At 42.0% G+C, this 22,669-nt stretch overlaps 1 protein-coding gene across 8 annotated transcripts in view; it reads right to left on the reverse strand.

The window, feature by feature from the left end:
* Nucleotides 1–22,669, reverse strand: part of Pde8b (phosphodiesterase 8B) — a 237,580-nt gene that overhangs the window by 91,908 nt on the left and 123,003 nt on the right. For 4 of the 8 annotated variants that reach the window (XM_076857099.2, XM_076857105.2, XM_076857106.2 and 1 more), the window contains one exon: nt 11,364–11,420. In XM_076857099.2, coding sequence (XP_076713214.1) covers nt 11,364–11,420 — 57 coding nt within the window. Of the gene's footprint in view, nt 1–11,363; nt 11,424–22,669 lie in introns of all 8 variants that reach the window. The other 4 variants (XM_076857098.2, XM_076857103.2, XM_076857100.2 and 1 more) reach the window with 1 other exon arrangement.

A 22,669-nucleotide genomic window follows, 5' to 3' on the forward strand; every position in this document is an offset into this window, starting at 1 on the left:
CGTGAGATGTGATCAGCAGAGCATTCCATAAGCTTAGTTCTAAGACTTGAATGATTAGACACAGATTGGTGCTCAATCACTCTGGTGGGGTTACTTGCTGCAATTACAAGTGTTCTTAAGAGAAGATAAGCAGTAGACTTATTTACAGGGTAGTTCATGCAGATTAGGTGATGAGTTGCATAGGAATATATCACTTGGCTCCAGAGCAAGTGACATTTGCCTCCAAGTCCCTGGAGGACCCCCCTCCTCTGAACTCACAACTATGATACCTATAAAGACACAGGAACTCAAAAGAACTCAAGACAACCTCAGAAACTAATTTGAACATTTAATCTTTGCCAAAATGTGCAAAGAATGATCATGAAATGTGAAGTGGATGGAACTAAATTGAGGAAAATGTGCTTCAAGTTGCTTCATTGCAAAGCGCAGCTCCACCCACTGAAAAGAAGGCAGCAGTGCTTCACACCATTCTCCCTCTTCATCCCCTGGGCTCAGGAACACAGACTCTCTGCCAACCAGAAAGCCAGAGACAGCCCCACCAACATCTGAAGTTATTTACACATGATCTATCTCCCCTACTAGAGAATAAAGTATCAGAAGAGCAAGGACCTGCTGGCACTGAGTAGCTGTTCAGTAAGTACTTGGTAAGTCAAAGAGTAACAACTCTAAGGATTTTTTCTGAGAAATGCAAGAGGGATTTATTTTTTATTTTATATATTTTGTTTAATATTTATTATTTATTGGGACAGGGTCTCCCAAAGTTTCCCAGGCTGTTCTCCAACTTATGATCCTCCTGCCTTAGTCTCCTGAGTATCTGGGATTACAGATGACTGCCACTGTGCTCAGAGAGGGCTTTACTATTAATATGAGTAAGACTACCTCCCAGGAAGAGGTCCAGTAAGAAAAAAATTAAATATCTCAAAATATTGGTAAGGCATTTAATATTCTTCAGCAGCCACTACTGGTTTTAACAATTAGGAATTGAATGGTAGTTTCTCAGCATGAAGGGCTTTTAAACCAATAGCCAATATCATTCATCACCTAGTGTGTTTCATTTACAATCAGAAATAGGCCAAATTGGGCTGGGGTAGTGGCTCAGTGGTAGAGCGCTTTTAGCACACGTGAGGCACTGGGTTCAATCCTCAGCACCACATAAAAATAAATAAATAAAGTTATTGTGTCCATCAATGACTAAAAATTTTAAAAATACCAACAATGTATTAAATAAATACACCAAATTGTCCAATAATTATTATTACAATTAAATAGTATTTTATTATTTGAAAATCAGAACTCTATAGGAGAGTAGATACAATAATATAATAAACCTCATGCACCAATCACCCAGCTTTCTCAATAGCCAGCTGCCAACCAATGCGAGTTCATCTCTACATCTCCCACTTCCCCAGTGCTCCTGTTAGACTGCAGCAAATCAGATACTGTACAATTTCATCCATACACATCTGTTAAACACTTTCCTAAATAAACAACCACACTACTATTTCATACCTAAACCTCCCCAATAATTCCTTTATATCACTAGATATCCAAATATACATGTTGTCTTATACCTTGAAGCATTTTCTGTTTTCTAACTGCCGTGTTTCCAAAAAAGAAATAATGCATTTTTTCAGTATGATTTTGACATTAGTTTCTTCACATGTGGCTTAAAACCACACAGCAGTAGCACTTGGGGCAGTCATACTTACTAAAGGCTCACTCTGGTCAGAGCCTGTCACTCCTCAGTCCAGGGCACTCCTAATGTCTTCAGACACAGAGTTCCTACAAGGGAAAAATGGGAGATGCATCTCCCAAGAAAACTGAAGGGCACCACCTTTTGTACCTTCACAGTGAAAAGAAAGCCTTCAAACCAAACTATTAACAAGGGAGCCACAATGAGAAACAGCAGGTAGAATAAACCAGTTTGTAAAAAAGTCAATAGCCCTTTACTTGGCGTAGCTGTGGGATTAACCTGAGAAACCCAGTGTGCAGAGCTACGGAGCCAGGGAGTAACAGAACTTCTTGTTTCTCATCTGTCTGGCTGAGTGATGGATTTTCAAACATGAATTTCAACAACTTGTATTTCCTTGACTTAATCATGCCTCAAAATTTGACTAACACAATAAGAACACAATTCTATTCCTATTGGACATTTCTACAGATACCACTAATTTCATTTTTCTTGTGTCCTTTAAGACCAAGTGTTCCACTTTTGGGAAAATAAAAAGCACTTTATTCAACAACATCCGAACACCTAATATTTCTGAATATCTGCTATGTGGCAGGCACTGTTTTTAGTTGATGGACAAAACAAAGATTCTTTAATTGTCATAGTAGAGGGATGAAAACAATAGTACATTAAGAAAGGAGATTGTGTGATATGTTAAAAAGTGCCAAGTGCTATATAAAATGCAGTAGAACAGTATGGGGGGGCAGGAGTGGGGGATGGTAGAGGTATGGAGTGAGTGGCTGGGAAAGGAGTTGGTGTCTGAAGGAAAAGCATGCCAGGCAGAGTTCCAGAAGCCCTATAGGGCCATGACTGTGCCTGAGATGTCTGACGGACTGTAAGGGATACAGTATGATCGACGGGAATGTGAGAGACTGGAAGTGTGGGAGGAGGTCAAGTTCATTGCAGAGCTGGATCGTGTTTTAAGTGTAGGTCATTTAAAAGACTTAAAAAAAACTTCATTATGCAAACTTTCAAGACCCATTGATGGGAAGGAGTTGTATTAACCACATCTTTGTATTTTCTGTGTTTTGGATGTTTTTTGAGATTTAGGGCCTTGTTGACATCGGAGGTTCAGCCTCTCCCAGGGTAAACTAATTCCTAGAGGTAGGAAAAGCATTACCTGTAATCCCAACAATTTGGGAGGCTGAGGCAGGAGGATGGCAAACTCCAGGGCAAGTAATCTCAAATTTAAAAAGGGCTGGGTGTATATTTAGTAGTAGGGTGTCCCTAGGTTCGATCCCTGGTACAGGGGTGAAAAAGGAAACAACCTCTCCTGATAGCTCTGCTTTAATATGCAAACCAATACACCCAGAGCCCACACTCCAACCACCTCCTTTATCTGTAGGTTCTCATACAGGACTTTCACCCTCTGGGCCACTACTCTCCTGCCCTTTTCATCCTAAGATTAGGTACTAGACAACTCCAAACAACACAAATGTTCTAGTCCCCCTAAAATTACCCAAACTAGCCAACCGCAAACCAGCTGACCCTGCTTGCCCACTCCTTTCCATGGAAATGATAGTAAAGGCCCTTGCTCCCTGCTCCCTGGCCTCTGGGCTGATCCTTATGCCTCCCTAGGTGAACCTATGTGGTGTGGTATGCCTTCCCCCTTAGGACCCTTGAGTGACAATTTTTTGAATGTCAACTGTCCCCTGGGCTGTTGACCTTGCCATCCTTAAATAATAATAAAATCTGCATTTTAAAATTGGAGTATTCATATTATAAAGGTACTTACTGGAGAATTTATTTGAGTAGTATTTAAAATTCTTCCCATTACTAAAAATTATTTTGGAAAGGCTAATTTACAATTACTCAATTTCTATGCAAAGTGAAAATCTATAGGAATAAAAGTACAATATCTAAGTTAAAGTAAAAACACTGTCCTAATCACCTTTTTTAAAATGTTTGCCTAACTCTAAAAAACTATGTCTTCTCCAGGAGGGTGGATCTATGTGACCAGGGTTGAACTCTGTTTCCATCTCCCAGGCCACAGTGAGACTAAGGATATTGTGCTTCCAGGAGTTTAGGATTTGAACAAAAAGATACAGATCCATAGAATGGGACCCCTGGCCCACTAACAGGTGAAGACACTGAGGGGAGACTTTTCATCAAGTCTTCCTTGGATTCTGAAAAAAATTGCATTATCTTTCTAATGGACTTTCTGACTCCTTTATTTACTTTTCTTACACAAGGCAGCTGTTACTTGCCAATAAAAATATTTTTTAAATCTTCAGTAATACAGCCGCTCTTCAGCTTTAACATATCAGTATTTGTAGTTTCTTTGTTAGATGTGGTCCTTTGTTAAGCTGTATTGACCATTTACTAAAATAAATCTCGTAAAATGACTTGGCAAAATATATTCCTAAAAAAATCATTAAAGGCATAAAACTGAGCTTGATTTGTAACAAAGAAAAGTAAATGAATCCTTGTGCATGATATACATAATACGCTCAGCATTCATTCAAAAATATTTATTGATGACTGATGATACAAAATGTTAAGAACTGGAACTAAAACCATGACAACTAAAACTGCCACAGGCCAGTCTCTCCCCTTAGGACCTCAGCAGGGGAGAGAGTTAGGAAAGCAGATGATTACAATAAACTAATAAGTAGTGTCCAAATATCATGCATGGACAAGAAACCAGGCACAGGAGAAGAATCAGAAGGACATCTCACTCCAACAACAGTAAACCTAGCAAAATGTTTTGATGGAAGATAAAGAATGGATCTGGGCTGACACCTGAACAATGAGGAACTGTCTTTTTTTCTGGAGCAGACTTCAGCCAACTTGGGTTCTACCTGGGGTCATAATTGACATGCTCACTTTGCATGGGAGTGCAAAGTGCACCTCATAAAATGACCTGAATGCAGCATGATCTTAATAAATGAAGGTAAAAATATATGATGGTTCTCTGACCTTTGAAGACTTTTGTTAGAGCATCATTAAGCTATTTAATTCTGGGTTACAAATATATAGGGAAATTATAAAAGTGTAAAATGAATATTTATTCAGTATGCTGTGATTTAAAGCATTAGAAATGTTGAGATTTAAGATGTTTTATTTCTTTTAAAAAATTATCAAGAGTAGTTTAAATAATGCTTGTCACCTTCTAGCCATATAAATTACTGCAGGAACTAAGCATCTTCTCTATTCCTTGAAGAACTGTCATCCTTCTAAGTTTGGATCAGCTTCCAATATTTTACCTTCTGTGCTTCCAGTGTCATGCGACACCCTCAGAATTCCTTTAATGAGTGTGATGTGTTTTGCTCACCTCACTTCCTCTGTGACATCTCCATTCTTCTTGTCACAAACACTGTTCTCACTGACGTCAATGAGCTTATGTTCACTAACGTCTACTGGCTACATGTCCAGAGTCTCCCAGAGGTATAGCTCCATCAGCATTCCCGTGGCCAGCTATTTCTCTTCTAATTCCATTTACATTCAGTTCAAATTTCACTTACAGAATCATCACTTGGTATTTCTTTACTGTGCTTTCATCTTTGTTGGCTTATTTCCTCTCAGTGGTCTAGTTTTTCATAAAGTCGTGTGGGTTTATCACTGAGAGACAGGAGGAAACACAACTACACACTTGGTTGTCTGTACTTAAGCTGAATAACAGGCTTGGACTAATTACAGAGACTCTGAAATATTGATGTGCATGATCACTGGTCATGCTGCCCATTTGTTATTTACCTAGTGATCTGTGGACTGAAGAGCTTGCAGTGATGTTTGTACTTTATGCAATTATTCACAGTTAAAACACCAATGTAACTGCCATCTGAAACACATTTTTTGGTGGGGGGGTTGATGCTAATCTTACTAATCAATGAAATCTGTGCACCTTAGAGCTGTGTAAAGGGAGGGCTACCTGCACTGCTTTTCAAATGGAACTACGAAGACCTCTTCCCCTCTTTCTCCAAAAGAATATTGCCAATACCTTCTTGGAACCACAAGGTTTAATTTATCTTCACCCTAAGCTTATGATGAAATAAGAGCTGACCTAGGGTTGGGCAAGAGGAGGTGGAGCGGTCTGCTGTGGGAGGCTGTGGAGGCGAAAAGCATAGGGACCGCAGGTGATGGCAATGATAGAAACAGAGGCCACGGCTCTCAGGCATTCACAGGAGACTCTGGGTATGACCCGTCCAACCCCAGCCCACAGCTGAGGACAGAGCCCTCTCGAAGAAAGCAGCAGCAGAACTGGAGCCCACATCAATTCCATCTTTTCCCAGTTTCAGTCCATGTCACCTTACTTTTCTGGAAATCCTTACAACCATGTTGTATGTACAAGTCTTATCAAGAAAGAACAGAGAAATCTCTTTTTGAGGAGAGCAATAAGCTAAGATAGAATGAAACTATCTTTTTCTGGTAAAGGCTAAAAATGAAAAAGATAAAAACAAAACTAACTTTTCCTTAAGTGGAAGAAGATAGCATAAGATAAGGATTTGTTCTTACTAGTATTCTTTCTAAGGCTGGGTCTACAGAGCTCCAAACGGATTCTCAGTATCTTCTATCAAACAACCCATTTTCAGAATCCTTGGGTTGGCCTTAAGCCAAACTCTGATAACAAGGACCTTCTAGACTAGACCATGTAAGTTGCATCCATATAAATATAGCATTGAGCAGTGGTCCAGTTCCTTCAGAGCAGAGGCCAGTTCAGATGAGGGATGGAAAAACTGTGAATTTTCCTTAAATGTCCCTAGGAAATGGTGCTGATATGAACTATAGCTTGAGACATTCATATTATACCCAAAGTACTGGAAATAATCCTCTCACTTCATAAACCTTAGCGACTCCATGGAGGTGGATACCATCTAGATCTAACAGACAGAAACTAAGGCTTGGATGGTTAAGAGACTTGTCTATAGCCGCACAGGTAGCAGGAGGGGAACTGAGGCTGCCTACCCCCAGAGGCTTTGAAATCATTATTTGGGTAACTTACTCTCTTGTGTTTTATTTTTAATCCCCTAAAATATTGGATCAAAATTTCTAACAGCTCTGTGGTCCCATGAGACTGGTTGTAGTAGGCAGAAGGCACAATGTGGTGGCAGCAGGAAGGACAGATGGGAAGGAACATGCTCACTGCAGCGAGCTACCCCGTTTGCCCATCTGCACCAGTCAACTGCATCGCTCGCTTCACTTAATATGTGGCAGTCAGCTCCCCAGGAGGCTTGGGATCTCCAGTAGGTAAAACCCCCAGTATACAATGTTCTAGAGAAATCCATGCCCATGCAACATGGAAGGATAAGTTTTGAAGGGCAATGCTACCTTGCTAGGAAAAAAGCTTCAACCACAGCTAAAGGGGGTCTGATCCCCATTTCACTGGGCAGCCTAGCATGAGGGAGTGGGGACAGGACCCTCTAAGCAGAAACACATTAATTCAACACACTGGGGAAATAAGTGTGCTCCAGGCATTGATGAAAAAAAGATCAGTTGACTTTCAGACAGTATCATGTTGATATGAATTTACTGTCTCACAATATTTCCCTTACTTCTTATTTTCATTCCAAGATTGGAAAAAATGACTTTCTCAGTGACTCACATCTACTCACCCGGGAGAGATGTGCTGTACCGCACCACGTTGCACTTGCAATCCATTCCACTCCTACCCGTGCTCCTGCCAGTTCTGTGTGGGGCATTCGCAGCCCCATGTTCCATGTCCCAGTTTCCCCTAGTGAACTCAGAAATGCACCCTCAAAACAACCACATCCTGAAATATTCTTATCAAGCCATTTCCTCCCAAGTCCTAAGGGCTCCTGGCTGATGTAGCTAATTAATATTTTTGGCATTCCAGTGAAGTAACAAAATAGATATTTTTCTCCAAGGAGAAAAAATGTAAAACAAAGATGCCATCCTTAAGACACAGCTTGATTTTTTTAAGACAGCTGCAATATGTGAAGCGCAATATGTGACTAGCTACCAAAGCTCCTGTTATTAGAGGGTTATGAATAATAAAACCCCTTTCCAGACATCTGTGTGTGGTTGGGGAGCACCATGCCATCTCTGCCTCCTGCAGTACCTAGCATGGAGCCTTGCACATAGTAGGTACCCAGTAGATTCTTGCTGGATGAATCCATGAGTCAAATCTATGTTTCAATGAGACCAAGTAGTAGAGGAATTATTGGTCCTAAGTTGAACATCTTATTTTTTTTTTTTTGAAGAGCCTCAATTATCCTGTCCTTCACTCAGAGAGGAACACTCGACTGCTTGAGTCTGCTGTCATTTAAAGCCAAATTCATCCAACCAGGTGGGACATGTAGTAGCACTGGTTATATTTCAGTCCTTGCTTTGGGTGGTGAGTTCACAGTATTCATTTTTTCATTATGTTTCAAAGTTTGAGTATAAATAAAAAATATTTTTTGTATGTTTTAATACATCAAGTGTAATAAATTCAAAATTACAGACAAATGTTTGTTATGGGGGAGTAGAGCTGTCAAGGGATATTTAAATCCTGCAAATGACTATACCATGTTTGAAAGGACAGAAATACAGGATAGCTTGAGACTTTGTTATAAAATTTAACTGCTAAGCATGAATTATATAATATAAAATTAAATAAATATAAAAAGCTAGAGTTATGGAAATTAACAAAAGAGTCACAGTATAGCCAGGTGTGTGGCACATTTCCACAATCCCTGTGACTCAAGAGGCTGGGGCAGGAGGATTGCAAATTTGCAGCCAGCCTCAGAAACTTAGTGAGACCCTGTCTCAAAATAAAAAATTAAAGAAAGGGCTGGGGATGTGGTTCAGTGGTTAATCACCTCAGTGTTAAATCCCTGGTACCAAAAAAAAAAAAAAATGCCATAGATTGGGAGAAAATGAATGTTCCCAAAATCTTATGAAGGATTTGTAACAAGGATATATAAAGAACTTCTTCAATTCAACGGCTTTGAAAAATTAATCCAATAAAAAATGAACAGAAGATTTGACCAAACACTGCATAGAACAGAGCCAATAAGCAAATGAAAAAGAGCTCATCACTAGTCAAGGAGAAATGCAAATTTAAATCACAATAAGAATACTATTCATCCACTAAACTAACTAAATTTTAAAAACTGACAACATTGAATAGTACTAAGGATTTGAAGTAACCAGAAGTCTCATATTGACTGTAGGAATATAAAATGATACAACCACTTTGGAGAAAGGTTTGGAAGTATCTTTAAAAACTAAGCATGCTGCCAAGAACAGTGGCACATGCCTATAATCCCAATAGCTCAGGAGGCTGAGGCAGGAGGATCCCAAGTTTAAAGCCATCCTCAGCAAAACATCAAAGTGCTAAGCAACTCAATGAGACACTGTCTCTAAATAAAATACAAAGTAGGCTGGGGACATGGCTCAGTGGTCGAGTGCCCCTGGGTTCAATTCCTGGTACCCCAAAAACAAACAACAACAACAACAACAACAAAAAACTTTATTCGTAAACTAGTCTTAGGAAAGAAAAAAATTCATCCAGATTTGAAAGGAAGATATGATGGCATGATCTTGCACATAGTAATAAGCCCTCACATTTATGGGAAGCTGATTTTTAACAAAGGTGCCAAGATAATTCAATGCAGAAAGAGGGGTGTTTTTAAACAAATGCTGCTGGAGCAACGAGGTATCCAACGCAGGAAAATGAAGACGGATCCCTACCTCAAACTATAGAAAAAAATTAACTTAAAATGGATCATAAAGTCAAATGAAAAAACTAAAAATATAAAGCATTTGGAAGAAGAAAAGACAATGAATTCTTAGATATGACATTAAATGATATTGGATGAAGAAAACAAATTTCAGAACGATGCTTAGAATGTGACACCTTTCAAATAAAGTTTAAAAAGAGTCAAAACAAGAGTGAATACTATGAATGGATTCATACATATGAAGAAGGAGTATCCAAATATGTATCATGGTTATTTTCAGAGAGGAAAGGAAGGAATAGATGAAGGGCTAAATAGTATCTGCAATCTGTTGTTTCTGGAGCTGGAGGGACCTCTCTGAAACAAACAGGGCACAATGTTAATATCTGATAGAAGTGAGTGTGGACACATACCTTTATGAATATTTGAAATATTTTCTAACAAATTACATTTTTAAAAGAATGAGACTTCCTTATCATGAGCATTCATTGCCAGGGCAGCATAGAACAAAAGGAAGACAAGTGAGATTGACCTGCCTGTATACTAGTCCCCCAAGAAGTACTGCAGAAATTGCTTTGGGAATAAATTCCTGACACCAGCTCCTTTACTTGTCACTGCCTTTATTCAAAACTGGAGTACAAAGTACATGCCCTCAGAGTGACTACTGGAATTTTCCACTTGTTTGTATTATACACAAATAATTGTGGTTTGTGTTTATCCTCTCCCTCTCCCTCTCCCTCTCCCTCTTCCTCTCCCTCTCCCCCTCCCCCTCCCCCTCCCAAATTTGTTTTCATCAGATTTTCCCAAGCTAAAACTCTTCCTTTTGTTTTTCCCTTTCCCTAGATTTGCATTTCCTTTTCCAAGCATCTAAAAAAGCATCATTCTCTTTTACCTCAAATAGTGCATTTCCTTGGTTTGCTTCCCCTGTCATCTCTATGTTGGCTGGTTTGTCTACATCTTGTAGGCAACCCAAGCACAGGCTATGCTTCCAGGTGCTAACAAGCTACAGCTGGTACAAGGAGGAGGCTCATTTATTTAGGACTAATATGCTGATTTATATGCTGATGAGGATTTTAAAATTATTTAAACAGGTACAAATTTCCATTGTACACGTTTCTCAAACACGGCTATAGGAAACTGACAGGAAGACACACTTGCTGTCATTGTTAGAGCCAGGTCAGCCCTGTGGGTGGCTCAGCCTTCTCTCCTGGGACCCCGGTTTCCTCCAAGAGCCCAGTAGCCACTTGGCTTAAGTCACATGGACATTTTTGTCCTCTTTTATTCCCAAGCAACAATAATAGCTCTCATTTCGCCATCCCAGGCACCCCGTGCTATTTCATTTCACTCGCAGCTCCCTATGAGGAAAGCATCATTGTCTCCACTTTGCAGAAAGCGCACTGGGCCACTGGGGTGAACCAATACTTGTGAGCTCACACAGCCGATGAGAGGTAATGCGAAGATTCACAGCTGGCCCTGGCAAAATCTGCCCTCACTACCACACTGCTTCCTCCTATTCTGGCTGCAGCCAGAAAAGTTGTTCTTCCTCACCATTCACCAGGGAATTTACTCATTCTATCTATACTCAATATGGAACAATATTTATGTCTTCAAGAAAATAATCTGAGCTGAGCTCAGTGGCACACACCTGCAATCCCAGCTGCTAGGGAGCCTGAGGCAAGAGGATTTCAAGTTCAAGGCCAGCCTCAGCAACATAGTGAGGCCCTAAGCAACTTAGACCCGGTCTTAAAATAAAAAATAAAAAGGGCTAGGCTGTAAAGCAACTCAGGGTTCAATCCCCAGTACCTCCTGCCAAAATAAATAAAAATTTAAAAAAGAAAATAATAAGTCCTCAATTATGACATTAATAAAAGTAAACATTTGCAAACACATGAATATATAAACAGCCTGTATGTATGTGCGTGTATGTGGGGCAAGGATGGCTATCTGAACCCCTTCGTGTAACCACGTCCGTCCCCTTACAATAAAGCCCCTGCTAAGGAATGGAGGCATACCTGAATAGGGTCCTGCGTCAGTCTCATGGGCCCAATGCGTACCTCCGCAGAAGACACCTGCTAAATAAAGGAGAGCGCATGAGAAGTGTCAAGCCTTAAACTACAGCAATTGACAAATCCTCCCACACAACATATTATGCAAATTTGCAGACTCTAATTGGAAGAATCTAACTTACTTACCTAGAGACAGATTACAGAATATCATGTACAGTACAAACCTGATTCTATAACAAAATATATACATTTATATGTGCTGGAAATATCTGGAAGGATATATTTCCAACTACTAAGTGGTAGCTTTGGGTTACTTCAACTTTCAGGGCCGAGATTTGTACAAAGCATGTACTATTTTATGGAGAAAGCAATTCATTAATCATTCACTGAGCACATAGTATATGCTAAGCACAACTATTATTGTAGTTATTGTTAAAATTCAAAAGAGAATAAAAGTTTCCCTTGACCTTAGAAGCTAAAGTATATTTATGGTTTAAAAGCTATTTCTATATTTGAATCTTATTTTTCTTATCTTCATGTTTTAGTATAAAGAATAAACAGCTCACTCTCACCCACATTTACCATGAATATCTTATTCATCTCCGTCGAATTTCCACACCATGACTACAAGAGGCTAAACTCTGCCCTGTTGCTCCTGCAGGAGGGAGTCTGGGCTCTTAGGTGTCCACTGGTCCATACCATCTGATCCCCTTTGGTTGCAGGCAAAGAGCAAATACTTGTCTTTATTTTTAATTACTTTACTTGGATTTCTAAAAATGACTTTTCTCTAGACTAATTTTGTTGAAGGTCTTGACCTCACCTCCATGGATCCAATTTGTTTTTCTCTAAAAGGCTCCAGTCCCTTGCCACCACTTGAAAGCTTACCCTGCGAGCTACATACTGTACTGGCCCCTTGTCAGTCATAAAGAGCCCTGTCAGCAAGCACCAGAATTAGTAGGACCACTGCAATGACCTGGAATCAGATGAGGCCTTATCCATTAAAATAAAACAAGAAATGCAGAAGTTTCTAGAAATTATATTTCAGAGGACTAAAAACTCCCCTTCTCCCTAGCTCTCTCTTTTCCCACGTTTAACTCTGGCCACTCGTGCTGTGAATGCTCTCCAAAGTTTCAACATTCTTTTCCTGTGTAGGCAGGATTCTCCCACCCTACCCTGACATCACTGTGTAAAGAAATGAGGCTGAGTGCTTTGGCCTCTCACCAAACTGGCCAGCAGAAAACTCAAAAATCCCTCTCACAACAGCTCACCTGAGGTTGCTGGCCCTCTACAGTGATTCTCAAGTGGGCAAAATTGTCCCTCCTGCTCCTCTGGAGACGTCACCTCCTTGACCGTGGGTCTGTCAAGTGAAACTGACTAGGCCTTCAAGTCCCTGAGCCTATGAGCCAGAGACAAGTTCCTTCAACATTTTACTGCTGTGTCCAGGTAAAAGTGACATGCTTGAGTTGTGTGTGTGCCTCTCTTACACTCCTTTTCCCTGAGCAAAGCAGTATTTTGCAAGGTGTGCACGCCGACACCAGCAGCCTCATGCATGGTCCCAAGCATGAAAGGCACATCCTGGGGCCTCCTGCCTCCCTGAACTGCTGGCCCCCACCCAGCTCCACTCCCAAGGCTGATGCTGTTGGAAACACATACCCCCCCCCTTCAAACAGGACTCAGCTTAAAAAAATGGATTAAACACTGAAACCAATTTGGCTCAGATAAGTGCAGCAATCTGGGCTATCTTCTCACTCTCCCTGTGAGCTCTCCAGAGTTCACAGCATCCATCGTACACAGGAGCCCCATCCAATAAGGCCACTCGTTAGTGGTCCTCCAGCAAAACTGGGCTCCTAAAAGGGTCGTCCAGGGACAAAAAATAAATTGATAAAATAATAAATCAATTAAAGTTTACAAGGAATGAAAGAGAAAGCCACTTGCTTTGGAAGACCAAGAGACTGAGAGGAGAAGGGCACAAACTATCCCCAAAATAAAGATAATTCTCCCCAAACTGATGTGCTGCCTGTACTTCTTTGTAAGTACAATTATGCACATGAAGTAGTGATACAGCACACCTCCTCGGTGACAGGAGGCAGCTAATTTACACTGCACTAGTAGGATGCCTGGTGACTAGGAACATTCCCTCCACCCCTGTCCTGGGCCTAAGTGCTAGGCACTTTCACATGTGTGCTCTTAGCAGGAGACGCGAGACAGCCACCACAGGGGAGCCTAGAATTTTAAAAGGGACATTCTATCCAGAAAACACCATTTTCCTACCTAAAAACAGGAAGGCCCCATGTTTTGTCCCCTAGTCAGTCAGTCCCCTGCTCATTTTAACTTTGATCCAACTTAGCAGAAGCCAAGCTGTGAGCCTTCACCCAGCCCCCACTGCTCCCATCTCCACCTGTCCCTTGCTTTTCTCTGCCCAGTCCCATGTCACTGCGACCTTCCCCAGTGCTGTCACTCTACCACCAAGTCCAGCCTGGGTGCCTCAGTTCATCATCTCCTCTAGTCCTGACCCCCCCCACCCCCCCACCCCCCGCACTTGGCTTGTGTCTCTTGGTTTCTCTGTTCCTGCTTGGGCTGTGCTCCAGGTCATGTGACCTTGCCTTCTATGTCCAAAAGAGGTCAACTGTCCCAAAAGAACCCTGGCACCTGTCCTTGCTGGCTATGTGACTGGCCCCAGACAGTGGAAACTTGCAGCAGATAGAAACTGCACACAGCAGTTTGTTGTTTCTGACCGAGGAGTTCTGCTGCCTCTATGTCACCAAGTTATCATTCAGCAACTGTGTACAGACTGTGTGCCTCACCGAGGCTTTCAACTTCAAAGAGTGAACTCTGAGCAAATACAGATGTACAGATCCTCAATTAATATCTTAGCTCTACCTCAGGACGCAATCATGTTTGCCAGGGACAAAGAAACAAGTGTAGGGGTGAAGTCAGGCAGCAAAGTTCCATTGCTTGAGAAGAGGGGAGGACAGGGCCAGGGAATGGAGAGATATACTTCCCAGCATCTCCAACCATGGGAGTCCCCAGTAGTCTAAAAAGGAAGGACTGCTGAAAACACTGTAGTTTTAACCATACTGTACACCATTTGTAGTGTGTGTGTGTGTGTGTGTGTGTGTGTGTGTGTGTAGGATCACCAATTTTCCTTCAGATGAACTGGCTTTTATTTATTTATTTAGGTACCAGGGATTGAACCCAGGAGTATGTAACCACTGAGCCACATCTCTAGCTTCTTTTATTTTTTTCTCAGTTGCTTAGGGTCTCCCTAAGTTGCTGAAGCTGGCTTTGAATTAGCAATCCTCCTGCCTCAGCCTCCTGAGCTACTGGGATTTGCAGGTATGCACTACCAGGCCTGGCTCAGATGAACTGGCTATCTAGTAGGGGAAAGAGTACGATTTTATAGCATTTGCTGATTTTCATGATTTAAATAGATGTGCCATGGCTGATCTCAACCTAGCAATGCAGCTTGGCTATGTTGAAATAAAAAGATACATTCCTGGACCGTGGGAGTGGGAATGCATCTTTTCATTCAAAGAGAGTTTGAGGGGCAAACACCTCCAGTCTTGGTGGATCTGCAAATGTTTGTTGCCCACTTTCGTTTGACAGTTTAGCTGGATGTAGAATTCCAATTACAAGACATTCTCCCTCAGGCTTTGAAGTTGAGAGAGAAGAGGTAATTCTGCTTTGGGAGGTGGGGAGATCAAGGAAGATTTCAAGAAGATAGGAAGGTAGCAAACAAGAAGAAGACAGAGAGACTGGGTTGGGGGAGGAGATTCTAGGCATGACAGGACAGCTCAAGCAAAGTCACAAAGGCAGAAAAATAAAGGTGCCCAAGGGGAAGAAAAGAAGCGTCTAAAGGGGCTGGAGTATACAGTGTGATCAAGAGAAGATTGAGTGAGCTGGGTCAGACCTTCAGAGGTCACTGGAGAGCATCTCCCTTTTCATTCTGTAAGTACCGATCATCACACTGCACATTTTTGAGCAGAGGACTCACAGAATCAGATCTTTGACTTGAGAAAATAAAACATTTGGTTTGCCTCCTTTCTGAACAAACAAGAACAGAGATTTAGCACAAACCAAACAAACAAAAAATTCCTTTGAGTAGGAACAATAGCAATGAAAAACAAGTGGGAAATTATATAGTAATGATCAAGAAAAGGAATTAGAGGAACAAAAAGCACAGCTTGGCTTCCCTTCAACAGAGAGGGAACTCTAAGATGTAGCCCAGCCGCTGGGGGACTGGATCATTCACCTGTCATGACACCACATTCTCTAGAGGTGATTGCCACAACTCTTGGTAGTTTCAGCATTGAGAATCTTGTTAAGTAACTTGGCAAGTTTTAGAGCTGTCCTGAGAGCAGCTGAGAATTTAGGAAGGAAAGTGATTGACCTAGCAAGCCCTTCCCTCCCTCAGGGGCTCAGCAGCTTGCTCATCCTGTAAGGGCCTGCTCCAGTGGCCTCTGCCACCTGAAGATGCTCAAGCCAAGCTCCACCCAGGTGGAATGGGTAACTCTTATTCTTCAGAGCTCCTTCTACCCTTCAGAGATCTTATTTCATAGTCATTTAACCATCTTGCTCCTTGGCATGACTGCAAGTTTCTTGAAAACATAGATTGTCTTTTTCAACATTTTATCCCCAGCCTCTAGAAGGTGCTCAATAAAAGTTTTACTTTTTGGAATTGGAGTTCACCGCTTAAGATCACACAGATTTTAAGTAATTTCAGGAATAAGACTTCATTCTTCCATTAGGCTCCAAAATTTCACCATCCACTTTTTTATTCAAGTTCTCTGGACTCCATTAATAATTCTGCATATTAGATGAGCAGTACCAGGCGATTTCTGCTCATGCCTTCGGAGTCTGTTCACAGAGCTCCACAGCCCCGAGAAGGAAGGGGTACGAGTGTGTGTGCACATGTGTGTGTTGGGGAGGAGGGGTTCATGCCTTCCAGAAAACAGCTCCGTCTGAATCTTCTCCACCTCAAAGGACTCCCCTTGGGAATCCCTTCCTTCCCACAATCAGCAGGACTGAGTATTCACACAGAGGCACAGACACCCATGGTTTAGGGCGAACCTGACCATTTCATGATGGGTACATGGTGAAGACCAGGTCTCACTCGTAAGAGGACCCGTTGTGGCATGGGAATGCTCAGTTTTCAATGTGCCCTTAACCCACTCTGCCTACTATCCTTTTGGTTCTGATTTTAAAGTAGCACTGAAGTATCTCAGGATGTCCCCTGTCCATCCTCCATTCTCAAGCCAACGTGGTTCTCTTTTCTTTTGAGCTCTGGGCAAACAAAGCTTGTGTTTGACTTTTGCCTTTTGAATGAGTTGCATCCACTCCCTGGCTGCCAATCAGAAAGGCCGGGGCACTGCAGCATCTGGGTGACCCCACCACGAAGCTGGGCATCTCTGCTCCAGACTAGGACCCCTGTTCCCCGTCCCACCACTCTAGCCACTGTGCTCAGTACTCCCGGAACACTGTCTGCTGCCTTCTGTCCTCTCAGGCATGGCCCACTGGTTGGCTTGGCCCTCACATTAACCTCCAGCCCTCCCCTGGCTTTGATCTGGCTGATCTCCAGGACCTCCTGGCATTTCTGACACCCTGGACCCTTCAGGGCCCAAGAGGTCATAGGGTGGCTCACGATCTTCCCTCCTCTTCCTGCTGAAACTTCTGGGCTGGACATTCTCCACCTGACCCTGGAGAACTATTACAATACATCTCACACCAAGAGAATGAGGATCTCTGTGCTCAGGCATCAGCACTTTTTAAACTCCCTGGATGCACCAGGGGTTCTGAACCACTGTTCCCTTAACCAGACCAATGCAAAACAATATCCATTCATTACAATCAAAATCAATAAATATCTTTTGTAGCCTATTTTTGTGATACATGGATAGGTAGAAGATTAATCATAGTCACTAAACCTTGACAGTAGGTTACATATCTAACTACTTGATGTTTAATGTCCTGCTGTTTTGAATATTACATTAATTGGCAGCATGATGTTTAATCACATAAATATACAAATATCTACTCATCAAAAGTTAATAACAGTTAAAGAAAAGATTTATTAATTTGCTTTAAAATTATAACTTCTGTTCACCAACAACAAAAAAAAGACCACTATAACAAAAAAGAAAAGAGATCTCCCACTTCCAGAGAGATGAAATTTAAAATATTGAAAACCCCAAAATATTAGTAACCAAAATGTAAAATAAAAAAAAATTTAAAACGGGAATTGAAAAAACAACCAAGAAGAAAGTTGGACAAAAGTTTTTAAAAGATCCATTAAAAAAAAAGGAATACAGTATAAAGAGGAGTTCAACCTTGTTAGTAATCAGCAAAAATGAAAATTTCAAATTACAATGGGACACTATGTAACACCCATCCAGTATAATCAGGAAAATGGTGAAGAAATCAAACACCATCTAGCAAGGGCAAGAAGGTAGACCCACAAGAATGCTTACACCTTGCTGGTGAGTGTGTAAACTAGTTCGGTCTCTCTGAAAAATAATTCAGAAATTTCTACTAGAGATGAAAAAGAGTATATCCTATAATCCAGCTTTCTCTGTGAACCTAAAGACACATTACAAGGATCAGCATTATTTACAAAAGCAATGTTTAGAAACAGCCCAATTCACAATCCACTAACATCTACCATCATGTGAAATTGATAAATATACCAAGGAATAGCCATACAAAAGGAATACTATATAGTTATGAAATGAGTCAACTAGGGCTACCCATTCAAAATGGACAAATCTCTCAAACAAACATGAAATTAAAGGCTACCACAAAAATGTAAGTTTTAGGAGAACACATACCTTTAAATACCACTTAGATAATTTTTTTGAAATATTAAAAACAATACTAAATATAGTTTAGGAATATTTGATAACAGTACAAAAAAATACTGACAAGTTCCCAGGTGAGGGCCCTGCAAGCAGAGAGGAGGATGTACTCAAGGACAGAAACACCAGGGGCTTCAACTGTCTTGTTAATAATTTGTTGTTTTTAAGCATTGTGTAGTGACTACTCAGGTGTTTATTGAACGATGCTTTCTATCTGATTGTATATATTAAGTATTGTAAAATAAAAATATATATATATATATATATATATATTACATTTTATTGAAAAGTTCACCTTTTACTTGGGGCTTAATATTAACTAAACAATATCCACTATGTAAATATTCTACATTTACTACTTTATTTTCCAGGGAAGCCTTTATTTGGTGAAATAAGATGAGATAATTAAGATTCTCAGAATACAGATAGAGTTCCTCTGGAACTTGGTAAAATAAAATCATAGAAAATTGAGCTGAGACTCTAGGGATCTTGTTCAAGGTGAGTGCTCTGTGTCCCTGTAGGGCAAGAGGCAGATGATGAGTCCCTCACTTCCATCATCTCGTGGACTGGTTGCTGCAATCCCACAGTGACGCCTGGGCCCTTTTCACACTGGAGGAGTGAAAGCTGCAGAGAGGGGAAGCGACCTTCCCAGGGGCTGGGGCTGAGGCTGCGGCCCAGGCCTGCCTCGTTGGAAGACCGTGCTCTAATTCACGTTTTCACTTAGGCCTCAGATTGTCCCAGAAAGGTCTTCAAATGGGGTATGAAGTGACTCTAAATAAGTAAGAGGGTTCTTTTAATGACTTATAAACAAGATGTAAATAAGCTCCTGAGAAATGACAATCTGGGAAAAGATGAAGTGAGTACAGAGGGAAGTGTCCACAGCATTTGCCACCAAACGCACACTCCTGCAGACATGGGCTCTGAATCCATGAGGCTGCACTGCTGGGGCAAAGATGGAGCTGACAGCCCCCCCATCCCCACAGCCTGGGCCTCACCACGCACTAGACACAGGGACAGGCCTTCCAACAGTCCAGCTCCACTGGCCCACCCATGCAGTCTCCCCTACTCCCCATTGCCGCTATTGGGGACGAGGCTGTTCTTTTTTAAGAAATGCTATCACTGACTGGGCACGGTGGCACACACCTGTAATCCCAGCTATTCGGGAGGCTGAGGCAGGAGGATCACACAAGTTCGAGGTCAGCCTTAACAATTTAGTGAGACTCTCTCTCAAAGTTTAAAAAAAAAAAGGTCGGGGGGAGGAGATGGGGGTGTAGCTCAGTTGTACAGTGACACTGGGTGTGAATTCCAGTATGAAGGAGGAGGAAAATGAGGTAGAGAGGGAGAAGAGAGAGAGGGGGAAGGAGGTGGAGGAGGAGGAGGAGAACAGCTGCTCTCACTGCTCTCACTCTGTGAGCCTTACTAGTTGAGAGGAGGAGAGAGTGCTGCTTCTCATCCTGCCTGGAAAATATGTGAGTGAGAAAAGATAAAAAAAGGCCATACTCATGTCGCTCTGAAGCAGTAACTTAAAAAAATAAACAAACACAGAAGTCATGCAGATGTCATCAGATCCAAACAGAAAAACTTGGCTGGCATCCTCTAGTGAAGAAGTCACTTCCCCTATAAATATCAGATGAAAGAGAGAAATAATTTATACAATACAGTCATGTCATCTACAGCCGTGAAAAAGGAGCTCAGCCTGATATCGATTGTGTATTAAAATGGAAAGGAAAAAAATGGTCTAGACAATACCCCGTGAAATGACAGCACGAGGAAGGCTCAGAGAGTTAACCACAGAGGAGGCCAAAAGACCCCAGTAACAAAAGGTTTCTCATCACAATTGCACTAGGCTGAGTGTGTGAACACAGCTCCATTCCCAGGTTGCAAAGATCAAACCCAGGGTCCAACAAGGGGAGCAGAGGAATTTAAAGGCAACGGCAAAAATGTGACATCTCTGACTTCCTTCCTTTGATTAGGGACACTGCTGGTAATGGACACTGTTGATGACTTCAAGCATGTAAAACTGCACTGTGTAACAGAGAATAAGCAAGAACAGCTGACCTCTGACTACTGGGCAGGCAATTACGCAGACTGGAAAAACCCAAGCTTTCATTTCTGGTCCTCCTGCGACCCACCATAACAGATGCCTCCTCTTCTCCTGAGCATTAAATGAAGAAGGGAGAAAGTAGAGAGGGAAGATATTCAAATCAGTCAATTTTGCTCCATGGTGAGCAGTTCTGGTAAACACATTTGATGGCCAAGGAAACAAACCATCTGCTAAAAATGAGTTTTAGAGATTTCCTGTGGATTTCAATTACCCATTTTGCCTCTGCCCTCAATTTTACCATTGACAAACCAGAGCTGCCTCAGAGAACCAAGAGGGAAATGTTTTCCTCGCTTGGCTCCACTCGAACCTCACACGAGGTCTTCCGTGACCCTGAAGCAACTCTGAATTCTCCAGTCATATCAGGTACCCCACCAAGAATTCAACCAACACTAGCTTTCCTGCCTCTGGTGCGTCAGGGCCACTCACACTAGGATGAACCTCGACCTTCAGGCACTGAGTCCCACAGGTCACATGGTCCTCAGGGTCATGAATGTACTCTGGGCACCGACTCCCATTAAAAACGTAATCTCACCAAAACGAATCCCATTTAACAGAAGTCCATGTGAGGTCACATGCAAACTGCAGATGCCCACTTTTTTGGAAAGGAATTTTATTTACTTGGTAAAAATGATCATGATTTCAAGTAGTTACTCATAATAAGTACCCTTCACATCCAAAGGAATAAAACCTGAGTAAAAATGCTTCACAATTAAAACCTCAACATTTTTAGACATTTAGCAAAGATGATAGATACCCCCAGATCAGCAGAGCTGCCCCTGGTCAGGTCCCCAAGGACTCAGACCCATCCACAGCCCCTCTACTTTAACTAAGGCATGTGGAAGATAGGCCCCCCCTGCACTTTGATCCTCCGAGACCAGTAAGACAGCACCCAGGATCTTGCTTCTTCCTTACAGTATTTTTAAGATGTAGAGAGGTGGGCAGGGGAGCAGCATATGAACAGGCAGCTGATCTGAGGAAGGGCTCCCCGGTAGTACCCCTCTTCCTCCTAGAAACGGCTTAGTTGGAAAGGGGTACAGAATGAGCATGTTCATGGTAGGGAGCAGAAAACTTCCACAGCATAGAAAAGGGTTAAATAAGTCTCAAAAGACCATTCCATGTTCAACCAAAGTACATTTCTTTTTTTAAAAATGGACCAGATTCATAGCCTACCATGCTTGGATCCACTGACCTCTCTTGGCTGAGAACAGGCTGGCTTACCATGCCTCTGCCTAAGAGAAAGAGGGCCAGGGACTCCCTTTTGTTCCTGCTGTATAGTCCTGCTCACGAGCTTGTTCTGAGAGGCCTCGGGTTCTCAGCTTTCTGTATTTAAGGAATTTTTTTTAAAATGCCTTCATCAGAGAGAATATGAGTTCTGTGCCCTGACCAGGCTCTGATCACACTGCAGTGCCGCAGTCTGGCTGCAGCAAAATAACCGGGGGGTGACAAACAACTTGTGTAGATTGATACAGCAGAAGTGGAAGCCGTTTATTGTAGGACAGGAGGGGTATATATACATTCCACACAGCTTATCTTAATTAGCATAAAATAGATACAGCAGTCAACCAATAAGGAATCTCCACACTTAATGGCTCGCTGGAGTTACTTCACAAACCACTCCCCCTGGAATTTTGCCAGGCGCCATCCAGACTTGTTTACAAACTCTAACACTGCAGAATTCAGGAACAAGGCATCACATACTTCAGTCAGACACAGAGAACATTCTGGCCCATGCTGTCCAGCATATAAGAACCCCTGATTAAAGAAGACTACCTCTCAAGCCATGCACTCCAAGGCTTTGCACCCCCAATCTCTGCAACACAATAAGCAGGTCATGGAAAGTTACTGTGGTAAGAATCTTGGACTTTCCCAGGTGGACTGAGTTGTAGCACTGTTGGATCAGTGGTTAGCTGCAGAGATCTGGTAAATGTAGAGATAAACTGAGAGTCAGGACTGGACGGCCAGAGATCAGAAAGGAGCTGCTTCAGTGGCCAATCTGGTGCTTCTTGAGCTGGTTCCTGAACCCACAGCATCAGCATCACCTGAGATTATAGAAGTGGATACTCTCAGTCCCAGATGGACTGAATTCGCATCTCTGGACATAAAGCCCAATGATGCATTCATTTCCTGACTGGCCTTTAGTAAGTCGTGACACTTACTAAAGTTTGAGAACCACCACCAGTGTAGACAGAAGATGTTGAGTGTCTACCCTAGGTATAGTAGTGGAGGAATGGAAAAAGGGGGACGAATTAGAGGCAGATCGGGCTCAGAAAACCAATTGAGACTGGCATGGGCAGAGGAGAAGAAAGAAAGTGAAGTTAAGAACTTTGGCTTGAGTGACTGGGTGGGTGATCAAGAAT

Source organism: Callospermophilus lateralis, chromosome 5 (genome assembly GCF_048772815.1).
Source record: "Callospermophilus lateralis isolate mCalLat2 chromosome 5, mCalLat2.hap1, whole genome shotgun sequence".
Classification (NCBI taxonomy): Eukaryota; Metazoa; Chordata; class Mammalia; order Rodentia; family Sciuridae; genus Callospermophilus; species Callospermophilus lateralis.